Here is a 13,565-nt window from a genome sequence, read left to right on the forward strand (position 1 = left end):
AATATTCCATGTTTAACTCTTCAAACAATATGCTATTTATACATGTATCTATTTAAAGATTTGTGTTCTATTTTAAACTTCGAAACTTTCCACAAAATTGCGGACGTGAAAGAAAACACCATTACAAAAAACAAAAACGGAGAATGCAAAATGTAGCGATGGGTTAATGATCGTGAAACATCACTTTTGTTAATAGTTCATTTGTTATCCAAAAAATGTTTATTAAGTATAAATATTAAATGATTGTTGCAACCGTGGAGAAGGTAATTAATTTAAATGTAAAATCGTTTTGTGTCATCTGTCGTCGTTCACTGACTGACGACTCACGCAGCGGAGAATTTATGCTCAGTATATATATTTATGTGGTTCATTTCCTTTTCTTAAATTTGAAAAGGTTTTTACTTGTTCCGCCGACTCGTGTGATAATTTTCAAAATAGAGAATATCTAGTCTAACCGTACAATACAAAGTTTATGATTAATGTCTAAAACTTGTACCCCTTCTGCATGTTCTGCTTATTTTCTGCCGAACGATGTCTTTTCCCAGTGAATATAGGGTTTTTGTTTGGACAGTTTCGACATACTACGTGACCATACTGTTTTTTCTAATCACAACTTAGGAAGAAATGCACACTGTTTAAATTGCTTAGCGAGCTATCAAAGTTCTACCACCTTATACCCGTCAAGTTCACGATAGACTTTCTTCATGACTTTTTTCATATTCATTTTTAAAATCCTGTAGTATTTCTTCATCTTCAAATTTAGCAAACAAGTTAATTCTCCTAGAAGTTGCTTAATTTACATCATATATTACCGTTGTCCCGTCGGAAAGTCGCCGGTTGCAACAATGCAAAATATAGTCAAAGGGACGTAATTCGTTCAAAACGTCGCAATATTTCTCGGAATCCGGTAGATGGCGTTCATTTACTGTTACTTATTATCCTTAAATCTGCTTTCTATAAGATAACCTGATATAATGTGTTATCATATAAACAGTGCAAAGTGCTGTTTCTTATTTGTTTATCATTCACCCATAATATAAAGTACATGCAGAAACTGCATCTGTTTCTTGTTTTTTTAAGTTTAGAGTGAGGCTTTCCTTACTTACTACAAAGGAGTAGGTCCGGTAAGGGCCGATTTTGACCTCAAATTTCATGTTCATCTGACGAAAGATTTTGGACACTTTTTAAACACTTAAGTGTCTATTTCAATTGATTTGATTAGTTTTCGTGAAAGTTTTTAACTGATTTAGTCATTAAAAAAGCTCCGATTCAAGCTTAAATATGAAAAATTTAGAAGTATATATGCCAAAAAACGTCACTTTTCAGATGGTTTTTGTCAAAAATGAAAGTGGCCGCATCCGTGTTCATCCTCAACCTTTATATATGTTATGTATTATCATCAAATACAACTTACATTTCAATATTATGAATAAACACGAATGCGGCCACTTTCATTTCAGACGGAAACCGTCTAAAATTTAACTAAATGCTAAAATTGTGTAGATTTCAGTAATTTAGCATGCCTTAATGATGCTAGTACCCGACATGTGTACATTGTATTGTCAAAAACAGTCTATATTTATGTAGCAGAAGCATTCTACTTTCCAATAAATAGTTAAAAGATAACAATTTCATAATTTTGTAAAACAGCTATATTTTGGGGCCAAAAAGGGGTCTTACTGAACCTACTCCTTTAAAAGATTACCAAACAAACTCGTCCCGCCTTTAAGTCATTTCTTCGAACCTATGACTAGGTTTTTTATGCATTTGTAGTACTAAAATTGAGCATGCACATATCCATAATTGATATTTGAACGAATTCGCTTATTTTGTGCTATATTTACGTTTATCGGATTCCTTCAAGCCATTATCTTCGATTATTAAATTTAGTTGAGCATTTAGTTTCTAAAAAGCACAGAAAATGTCATGCAAACAAATCATAAGAATTAGATGTATTATCTGGTTTGTAAAACATACATTGAGATAGTAAGGTACAATGTATGCGTCAATGAGACGGCGACTTTATGACACACAAAAAAAGGCACATAGAGTGTATTAATATATCATAGTATTTACAACAATGTATCTCATCTAAAAAAAATAAAGCGTAGTGTTGATTGAAGTGATTAAAGTGATTGTAATAAGTAATACTTATATACATGTATTATGTATGTTTGAATATAAAAGGTGGCGTTCAAAATAATGTTTTTTTCAGGAATTTTTGTTTTGTTTTTTATTATCAAAGAAAACATTTACCTAAAAATTGATCCTTGAACTATATATTCTCATGAATTGTTTGGACAATTACTGACATCTCTATCCATCTTAGGGCAAACCTTTAGTATTTCGATAAAACTTGTTTATTTTAAGCAAAGTTTGTGCTTACAAACCATTTATATGATGTGCAGCATATGTTATAATACATAAGTACAATAAATAACAAACTGTTTTTAGTACAAGTAAAATTGAGAATGGAAATGGGGAATGTGTCAAAGAGACAACAACCCGACCAAATAAAAAACAACAGCAGAGGGTCACCAACAGGTCTTCAATGTAGCGAGAAATTCCCGCACCCGGAGGCGTCCTTCAGCTGGCCCCTCAACAAATATATACTAGTCCAGTGATAATGAACGCCATACTAATTTCCAAATTGTACACAAGAAACTAAAATTAAAATAATACAAGACTAACAAAGGCCAGAGTAAATTCTTTTTTTATAAAACATTTAAATATATTACCATTTCGGTAAGAGTGTCATTATTTCCTAAATATAATTCAAATGAAATATATTCAAGTATCAATGTTATAGAATGTTTACAAACGAATTGATTTGTATGACTCTGTCAGTCCCGATAATCCTTGCTTCTCGGGAGTTTTGGTATCAGTCATCACTGTGTCTACGTCATCTAGAATCGGTCGTTTGTCTAATGCTGGTTCCTTGTGTCGGTAAAAATAAACTACACAGTTTACTAGGATCACTAATAACATTAAGCTCCCCCACTGAAAACAAATAAGTGAAACATAACAAAACTTATCAAATATACTATACTTATAATTGTGTACGCCACAGCCAAAACGCGCGTTCTTTTTACTAAAAAAATGACACAGAAAACCGACTCCTTTTGGTCAGAGGTTGTCGTTTGTTGATGTAGTTCCAAAGTTTTTCTTGTTTTTCGTTCTTCATATAAATTAGACATTTGGTTTTCTTATGTATATTAAATACACCAGTCATTGTGTGGCTCTTTAAAACAACCTGTTAGGTGTGAGCCAACTCTCCATATTAAAAGCCTGACTTTGGTTGAGAGTAGTCTCATTGGCAGTCATATGCCACATCTTTAATTTATATATTCGACGGGAAATCACTGTAACTTTGTAGCCTCTTTTAATTCATGCAATGTGGCAATTTTTCTATGTGATTTGAAAACAAAATCTAAGTTTTTCTTCTTAAAAAAGGTCGGGAATATATTTTGCTGTTACCTGAAGAATTGTCATAACAAATGTTTCTCGTCCAAATTCATACCACTTTTCTCCATCGCCGGTTTCGCCATCAATCAAGTCAATGGCCCACCATGCAATGATAGCTACAGCTTCAACTGGCAAAACGAACCTATAAGAAAATGAATGAGGACAATGACAGATAAATAATGTTACTAACTAAAGTTAATAAAGGGCTGCGCTTTAGCGCATGATACGCCCGTTGCTTTTTTAACTTGTCTTTTATGTTTTAATGAATTTATATGATCAACTAGAAATATATATACAAATCAAAAGGGATGTTACATTAATATATTCACCAAAGTTTCATAAAATCCCCCTTTTTTAAGTATAAAATTTCATTACTTAAGAAAACGTAAAATCTAAAATTTATAAAAATTGAAAGGGAGCTTATGTCAATAGATATAAACAATTTATTAAAGTTGCATAAAATTTTGTGAACATGTTAGTTATTGTCCCAAAATTGGAAAATCCCCCCTTTTTTAAGCATAAAAATTCATAACACGGAAATGTAAAATCTGAAATTTATAAAAATTGAAAGGGAGCTTACATCAATAGATATAAACAATTCACCAAAGTTTCATGGACATTGGTGAAAGCCTTTTTGAGTTATTGTCCGAAGTGTTGAAAATCCCCCTTTTTTTATGAATAAAGCCCCATAAATCCAAAACTTAAAATCTGAAATTTATAACAATTGAAAGGGAGCTTACAATAATAGATATAAACAATTCACCAAAGTTTCATGGACATTGGTGAAAGCCTTTTTGAGTTATTGTCCGAAGTGTTGAAAATCCCCCTTTTTTTTATGAATAAAGCCCCATAAATCCAAAACTTAAAATCTGAAATTTCTAAAAATTGAAAGGGAGCTTACATCGATAGATATAAACAATTCACCAAAGTTTCATGGACATGACGGACGGACAACGGTATACCATAATACGTCCCGTCTAAAAGACGACGGGCGTATAAAAACAAATAATTATAACTAAAAGTAAATAATAGTACTAACTATTTATAGGTAAATGATATTACAAACTAAAGGTAAATAATATAACTAACTAAATGTAAATAATATAACTACTAGTAACTAAAAATAATTTAATTTCTAATTTATGGTAAACAGTTTAATGATTGAAGAGAATAACGTTATGCGCTTAACTAAAATAAGGTTACGCGCGCCAGAGTAAGTATGACAACGCGCTTAAAAGACATAATGTTACAAAGGCAAATAATGCTGATCCATCACAAATGGAAGACAGTTCATCTGTTTGTCGCAAATATGAAATTGTAAATAGATACAGCTGACATAATAAAAAATAAGAGAATAAATTGGATAAAATAAGTACGGAAGGCCATGTTTGATAGTAAGACGATAACTTTTCTCTGACTTTCAATGCACTGTAGCCTTATTTTTTCTTGGAGCGCATTATTTCTACGATGAACAACTGAGATTGGATTAACAATATTGGAGAGTATGGTCTTGAGGAAACGAAGATAAGAGGTCAGAAGGAGACGATAAATGGCTGGCCCATGCTAAGAGAGAGCCATATCTCTTGCACGTAAAAGACAACCTTGTAGATTTCGAAAAAGAGCAGGGTAAAGCCGCTACAAGGCAGAACTCGCACCCGCAAAGTGGAAAGGGATTACATATATGTTGTGAAACTTGTTTCCTAATCCACTATAAATAAATATGATTAAAACTAACAACATTACATCCAATATCGAATTATAAAACTTTGCTAGATCGACCTGCATGTAACATACGATTGACTTGTTTTCCATTTATTGCGTTTGCACGTTCATTTCGATGACCGTTTCCGTATCAGTACTTTGACGGAAGCTTTTCTGTTATGAGCAGTTGTATAGTCTTTTTTAAAAGAAGTTTATTAATTTAAAAACATTTTTTTTTTTTGCAAATTCCCTGAATTCAAATATGGGAATAATTAAATCTATATTTTGAAACATTTTGCTGAAAAAGTCAAAGTCAAAATCAGAAATTAATTATATAAAAACACTGATCAGTACAGAAGCATTAAATTCGTATATGAAACCCTCAAAGAGGTACACATGGTTTCAAGTAGACATGTCAAAGGCCGTACGGTGACCTATAGTTGTATATGTGTAGATCTTAAATCAGAAACGCAATTGTTATAGTCGATTTCTAAGCATGCACGTATATACAAAACAAAATGTAACATTGAGGCTAACCAAATGTTTTTTTTTTTTCAAAATAGTTGACACAATTTTAATTTATTAGATTGGTGTTCAAAAGTAATTTGCCTTAACCTACATTTGTATATGAACTAAGTCTTACTTAATCATCCATCCCCAAATTCTAGGAAGTTTCCAATCGTCCAAACTAAATCTGTTGAAAAGATTCTTTCTAAAGTTTTCAGTTCCGTAAAAAATGACCATAGCTTGTAGCATCATTCCATTAATAACTAATGCAAATCCCCAAACAAAATCCTGGAATGAAATTTAAATCTAGATAACTTAATAACATAGAATGCTAACTCTCCTTTTTCAAAATGACAAGCTTTTTAGAATTGTAATAAATTGGTAGTATATAAACAAAGGAACTAAAAAAGTAGAAACAAATGAAGGGTCCGTGTGCTTGACAATTTTTTAAATTGTCGTCTATGAAGAGTTTCATATTTTTCTTTTAGCACCGTATTATTTAAACTGACGTAACACCACTACTAATCGTGTATTAAAATAAGACACGTCTAGATACTAATATTTAATATAAACCCGCTATTAACTAATCATATTGAATCTCTTAAAAGTGTATACGAGGTAAAACAAATTGATGGACGTTGGTTTCTCTATTGGTACAGTTATAAATGCTATATATTTTATAAAATATACCTGATTTGTTAAAATATTTATATCCAATGCTGACATCATACCAACTAAAAAAGTGACCAGTACTGTGGCAGGTGTACCAAACTTTCTAGGAACTGAAAAAGACTACCTTTAAGTATGCACTCTGAGTTTTTCATTGAAAATACATATCATTCACAAAGACCATGATATTAAACAAAAGAAAGGCCGTCCATAACGTTAATTAAAGTGACCCGCTATTTTACAATACGTTCTTGTCCTGAACATGCATGAGATATTTGCCACTGAACGTTAAGCAACCAACAATGAATGAATCGATCAATATAATTGATTTAATTGGAATATTTTGTTTCACATAAAACTATTTGCTCTTTAAAAATATTAGAATGAGTTTTCTAGTTTTTCCTCCAATATAATAAGGTTATTGGACATCTTAATAAAATACATTTAAAGACATATGGTATAACTATATAGACGACGACGGAAAAGGGTGGGGTTAACAACTTGACTACACATGAAGATCTTGCACCTTGCACTGTCGGCTGCTTACAGTACCGACACCTCAATGACCAACATGCGCGGCAGTGAATATCTTACAGAAAAATAAATAATAGCGCAATGTGGAAAGCATATTGTTTACAGACAATATATATGCATTGGTAAAGACGTAACTAAGTTGAAAAACGTATGACTGGTCCATTTTTTACAGACAATATATATGCATTGGTAAAGACGTCACTGTGTTGAAGTGCGTATGTCTGGTCCATGCGTCCTTTAAGGCAATAATTAATGTACAAACTACTGAACTTAATATATTACCTCCAAAATCCTGTAGTGTATGGGTGACTAACTCCATATTTGATATGAGTGATGTTATCCCAGCGAATGACAGACAGGTAAAAAACAGAATGGACAAAACTCGACCAAAAGTGCCCAATGTAGAAAATAGTACAGGTATCCTAAACAAATGGGAAAATGTATTATTCGGCAATGAAAATGAAATGTGTAAATACAAAGCTTTGACACGAATCTTCCATCATGTGTTCATAAAAGTACAAATACAAGGCAGTTATAATATAATACTGTACTGTTGCCCTTGGCAAAACAAATCACAGTACTCGGAATACAAACTTTGGGTTTGCAACATGAACTTCAGGCTCATTATCAATGGTATTACGTTCTTATTGGTATCTTACAAGTATAATATCTTTAATGGCATACAATAAATTCATACTCTTTGTATATATGACAAAAAGGAATTCACAAAAAATAAGTCAAATCCACCAAAGACCTATTTGTCTGTAGGGGTTAATTAACAAGAGATTCTTACATTTAAAATATTGGTGGCAAACTGATCTCTGAAAACAATTTTAAAAATGATTCATCCATCTGACACATACCTACCAAATAAAAGTAAGTCCGGTACTAGCAGGACCACTGTCTTTAAGGATGGTCAGGTACTCGTCCTTAGCCAGAACACCACGGCTAACTATCAGTATAGAAAACACGGCAGCATATATCATCATTCCGCAAATCAAACTGAAAGAAACAACATGTATACTGTATGTTTTGGGGTTGCCGTTGCATCGACATACATGTACGTGTATGCAACACATCTTCTTACACATAGATACATGTATAAATGAAGAAAAGGAGATATAATTGCGATCAACTACAAACACATACCGAAAACCCGATATCATTCTCAAATTATGTGTTTTCACTAGTTTCATTTTTGACTTTTTGTCAGATATACGAAATCCCCTAGTTTTATCCACGTATTGCCAACATCACTCCTACTTTTATTTTCATAATTTTATTACATATCGTTTAAAAAGCCTTATAGAATGGGACAGACATAAAATTTGTATGTTAATTTTTTCGTGTATTTTGCTATCTTCTGTAAATAGTTTGGAAGAATTCAAACGAGATAAATAAAGATTAAACTACGATATCAAACTCCGAAACAGTGGAGAAGACGCATTACTAAACCTAAGTCAGCGTCTCGTAGCAGAGACAATGTTACCGCTGTTTCGTAGTTGGTCACCAAATCTTACCTGATAAGGTTATTTAACGAAGGAATAAAAATTCCATATTTGACAATAGCATTGTCCACACTCATAAACGATGAATAGGGAATAAAAATTCCCATACCTGCTCCAGTATCAAATGCATTTTGGCTGATTGCATCGACCCAAAGTCGGGGCTCCTTAAAGGATTCTGTAAAATAAGAAACGTTGTACAAACTATTCGTCTGAGTAGTACATAATATAATGTATATACCAACGTAAGCAAAAAAAAAACTGACACAAAAAGAAATTAAAGCAGAACAATTCAAAAATAAGCACACAATTACCTTGATGAAATTTGAGTTCTAAATAATAAACATTACTGCGGAAACTTTACTTACAGTAAATTTCTTTAAATAACTAAAGACATACACCAATACTTGTCCTTCAGTTGATTTAGACATTTCAGTTTCACACTGAAAACACAATTTTACAAAAAAGGACGTAGATTTAAGAAACTAGTGGCCAATTTTGTTCAAAACATCAAAAATTAAAAGATTACTTACCCCAGTTTGGTGTGAAGAGGTACTTGATACCATAATCAGCATATTCTCTTGTTAGGGACCAGATGAACGTAAACAATAAGATTGCCAGTAGGATGGGTACCAGGAACAAATTGACTTTTTCAATTGTTTTAACTCCCTTGATAACCGACAGTCCTGCTACCATCAACGCTATAGCATGAGTCAATAAGGGCCATTTACTTTCCTTAAATAAAAATGTTCAGTTTGAAATGGTACCATTCAAAATGTGTATTGTTATGATTATGTGCATCATTGCAATTAAACTACTTCTACTCCTATCTGTTTTATCTTTTTGACACGGATATCTCACATTTGTTGCAATCACAACCACCATCCCGTTAAAAACATTCTTTTTATAAATGACCATAGGATAACACTAATAATGCACTTTTTGTCACAAGATAAACAACGGATATCGCTTGTGAAGCAAAATATGTTGATCTTTTTAGACAACCTGCAACTGTAGCTGTGTGATGATGAGATAACATTCGGCAAACCTCGGCAGATCTAACATGCAGGAAAGCGGAATCACCCGATACTTGCCGATTTGGTGTGACCCATTTTGCTCTATCTTTAAAGTAAAATTTCTTTCTAATATTGTAAAGACTATATAACTATGTTTTTCCATAGAGGACAACGATGATTTACGGAAGCCAATACACAAACAATGTAGAGTCAACTAGGCTTGCTATTGAAATAGATATCATTGTTTTCAACTATTCTATAATTTATACCTCGGCATAGTCCCTGAATATTGCACGACTATCTTCTACGTTGTCTGGAAGTTCATTGGCTATACAGTAAACAACATAGTAGAAACACCACCCTAACACTACTGAATAGTAACATCTATAGAAGAAAATAATACGAATATTAGTATAAAGGTTTGGATAGGGTTTAAGTAAGAGTGAATAATAGACAAAGTTTTGAAAAAAAATCGGATCAAAATTTAAGAATTTAAGAATAATTGGCAAATAATTAGAGAATTCAGAAAAGTGGACTGATAATTTAAAGATACTAAAAATGAAAAATTGGAAAAAAAAAGGGAGGATCAATTTTTACCATTGTCCTTATTTTTTGTTTCTATATATGTTTAAACAGATGATTTTTAATAGCCGACTTTTTCGAATGTATGAAGTTTTCTTAATTCATTTTAAGAACGATTAACATGTAGTAAACATGTGAAAAGCAATATGTTCGTAACAAAACTACGGCGTACTCGTCTTGTTGTATATTAAAACTTACGATATGAAAAATGTAACCATTGAGATCCATGCTCCACACCAGGATCCTTTCTCCCCCAGGAATTGTTGGAATGAGCCAATGATAGCTTTCTTTGTGTACCGGCCTGTACCATACTCTATCAGTAACATGGGTATGGACCATAGTAACAGGAATAAAGACCATACAATCAAAAATACAAGGCCTCCTGCGATATGGATAAAATATTAATAGTAATATGCAACATTAATGTATTACTAAATAAATATAAAGTCATCTAATCAACCAGTAATAACAGACAGCAGTAAGGGACGACATCAAAAAACGTATGAAGGACAAAAAACTTAATTCAAATAGTTTGGGAGTGGGGGTTCAAAATTGCTACACGTTTTGTTTAATTGACATCGATCTAATATATGATATTATTCTTATTGGTCAATCAATTTTTCCCAAATTTAGTTAAGAAAGGGGTAGGGGGTCATTGAAAACACTATATGAACTAAGTTTTTTTATCCTACATTGAACTTTTGATGTCGTCCCTAAAATAGAGCTGGTTTGGGAGTGTATGAGTGTCTGAATGCCAGCGGTAATTCATTTCTATGTTTATGATTTGTTTAGATTGATGGCATTTTTCTATATTTGTTATTCATTTTCCCAATAATTCTCTATTTTAGCACCTCATAATCGAGATCCTTATTTTTTTTATTTTTTTGGCACATTTCTCTTCTTTTCTTTGTATTTTTGTTGATCAATCTTTATTCTGTAAACCAAATCAACATCCTCGTGCATCTAATAATTTTTTCCTTTCATTTTTATGTATTTCTTATAATTCAAATAAAATGCAGTGTACATGTAACATTGTTGTAAAATCATACAGTAGCCTCGGGGAAAAGGGGTGTCGTTGTAGAGTTTCAGTTCCTGACAGGTCAAAACGATTTTTTTAAATTGATATTTGCTGCTTCCCGAGTAGGACGCAAAATCTACCTGAATCCTAGTAATTTATTTGCTCTTTGAAAATCTGATCTAGAATACTCTTTGCAAATCTGATCTAGAATACTCTTTGCAAATCTGATCTAGAATAAGGCAGGGTTTATCCGTAGGGCATATACATATATAAACACATGAAATCTTACCCATTATACATGCAACATTTGCAAAATAAAAAGTATCTTTTAAAGTCATCTTTATTTGAAAAAAAAACAAACAACAATTATCATACCTTTTGATTTGATATTAAAATCCAACAAAGAAAAAATGTATAAATAAGCATAAACTTCTAATTCAGGTTGATTTAAGCAAATTATCCCTTTTGTTCGCTAGGTTATAATACCTTTTTCGTCGCTATTATTTGCAACAATTCTCGGGAATCTCCATATGTTTCCTGTTCCGACAACACAACCCAGGCATGAAAATATCAAACCAATACGGGTCTTAAAATACTGTTGTTCTGAGTTCTAAAAGAAAAGAAAAACAACAAGTACAAAACATATAAATATATCTTTGTCATATGACATTAGGGAAATACCATTTGATTTTTAGAGGGAGGACTAGGATGAAGAATTTTGTCCGGCAATTTATTTTTGAAGCAATCTATGTCCTGCGTTTTTTTATTAGTTTATCATGACATTTTTTTTTACATTATTTGTCATCTTGTCTTTTCTTTGTTTGCTAAGTGTCCCATTCTGCCTTTCAAATACTCAAAACTTTTTTCCTGCCTTTCTTTTCAATATTCATCCTACCACCCTACCCCACCCCACCCTAAATCCCGCCCCTACCCCCTAACATCAAATGGTAGCTCAGACGAATCAATTAAAAAATCCGCCGCGAAAAGGCTGATGTAAAATGGAGAAAAAGGGGGGGGGGGAGGGGCAAGCTAATGAGAATAAAACACAGAACAATTCATCTAAATGTCTAGGGGTATTAAGCCAACATCGTCTTTCATTTTCGCGTTTGTACTTTCAATATATATGTGTTTGCCTAAAGTGAAAACGAGGGGGGGGGGGGGGGATGTAAAAACTACAGTTTTGTCCCCGACTCCTGTTTTAGTTAATCCGATTAAATACAGTATATATAAAGATCCTCTATACACGCTTTGCTTTGATGCTCTGACAAAGCTTCCAAAGACCATTCGGGATTCTCTGATTTTATCAACATAAAATCACACCTTAAAAGACTGGAATTTCAAATGACTGATATAATAATTTACCAAAACAGACAGCATTGTCAGATCCTTTTAAGTAACGCATGGATACATTATCTATATTTTGATCAGAATTATCAGTGATCTAATCTGCCTTAGAACATTTATTTGAACGCGTGTCAATCTGACATGTTCTTGATATTATTTTAAGACAACCATTACAACTGTTTTGAAATTTGTTATGCATACAAGTGTCAGTCCCAAGTCAGGAACCTGTAATTCAATGGTTGCTTTTTGTTGCTGTACACATTTGTTTTTTGCTTTTTATTTTTATATCTTTTTTCTTGTTTGAATTGTTTTACATTTGTCCTTTCGGGGCCTTTCATATAGCTGACTATGCGTAACTGCTTTTATTTATTGTTGAATGCCGTACGGTGACCTGTAGTTGTTAATTGCTGTGTCATTTGGTCTGTTACAGAGAATTGTCTCATTGGCAATCAAACCACATCTACATTCACTGAACTCGGTATTTAAAACGATATATCCATGTATGAAGGGCAAAGGTTGAATCCTTCCTTTTAATGCTTTGTCTTTTTTTCTTCCTCGAAATGTTATAAAGTAAGATATACCAGTGTGGCTTTCAATGTTGTCACGGATGTTACACTACTGTATCAGACAAGGGTGAAGGTTGGTACATATACAAACGTTTAAACCCGCTCTATACCACGTTTCCCGTTTTTTATACAGTTTAGACCGTTGGTTTTTCCATTTGAATTGTTTCACACTAGTAATTTGTAGAGTCCTTTAAAGCTTGCTGTTCGGTGTGAGCCAGGCTCCTTATTGAAGAAAGTGCTTTGACCTATAATTGTTCATTTTACAAATTGTGACTTTGTAAATAGTTGTCTCATTGGCACTTATGCCACATCTTCTTTCATATAATAACTAATTTTTGTCCTACCTCTGATGGTTTGAGTTCCATACTAAATGTTTGATAATGTGTCATGTGTTGGTACAGTTAAAATGTTCAAATAAAACAGAACTTCTGTAATTTTGTGTTTGTCATCCTTTTCTCGTTCAACTTGTTATCACATGAGACACACATATATAAATCATATGATAAACAAATAAATTGTTGATAAATATGACTGAGATTTGTAATTATTACATGGTTAGATAAAACGATATAAGATAATTGTGAAATATGTCTAAATGATAAAGACCATCATGTTTAGCTATATTTATATATTTGTTTGTTTTTAAACTGATGGAGAG

At 32.4% G+C, this 13,565-nt stretch overlaps 1 protein-coding gene across 1 annotated transcript; it reads right to left on the reverse strand.

Moving 5' to 3' along the window:
• Window positions 1-2,697: 2,697 nt before the first annotated feature.
• Window positions 2,698-13,409, reverse strand: LOC143053897 (putative sodium-dependent transporter YocR). Its single transcript, XM_076226689.1, has 12 exons — window positions 13,252-13,409; window positions 11,484-11,607; window positions 10,178-10,361; window positions 9,667-9,781; window positions 8,915-9,116; window positions 8,397-8,559; window positions 7,744-7,878; window positions 7,159-7,298; window positions 6,364-6,455; window positions 5,810-5,961; window positions 3,478-3,607; window positions 2,698-3,000 (listed from the first exon to the last, which is right to left on the reverse strand). Exons 1-12 carry the CDS (start codon window positions 13,294-13,296, stop codon window positions 2,815-2,817), a joined length of 1,668 nt encoding a protein of 555 aa, XP_076082804.1. The 5' UTR covers window positions 13,297-13,409; the 3' UTR covers window positions 2,698-2,814.
• Window positions 13,410-13,565: the final 156 nt, after the last annotated feature.

This window comes from Mytilus galloprovincialis, chromosome 12, assembly GCF_965363235.1.
Source record: "Mytilus galloprovincialis chromosome 12, xbMytGall1.hap1.1, whole genome shotgun sequence".
Lineage (NCBI taxonomy): Eukaryota > Metazoa > Mollusca > Bivalvia > Mytilida > Mytilidae > Mytilus > Mytilus galloprovincialis.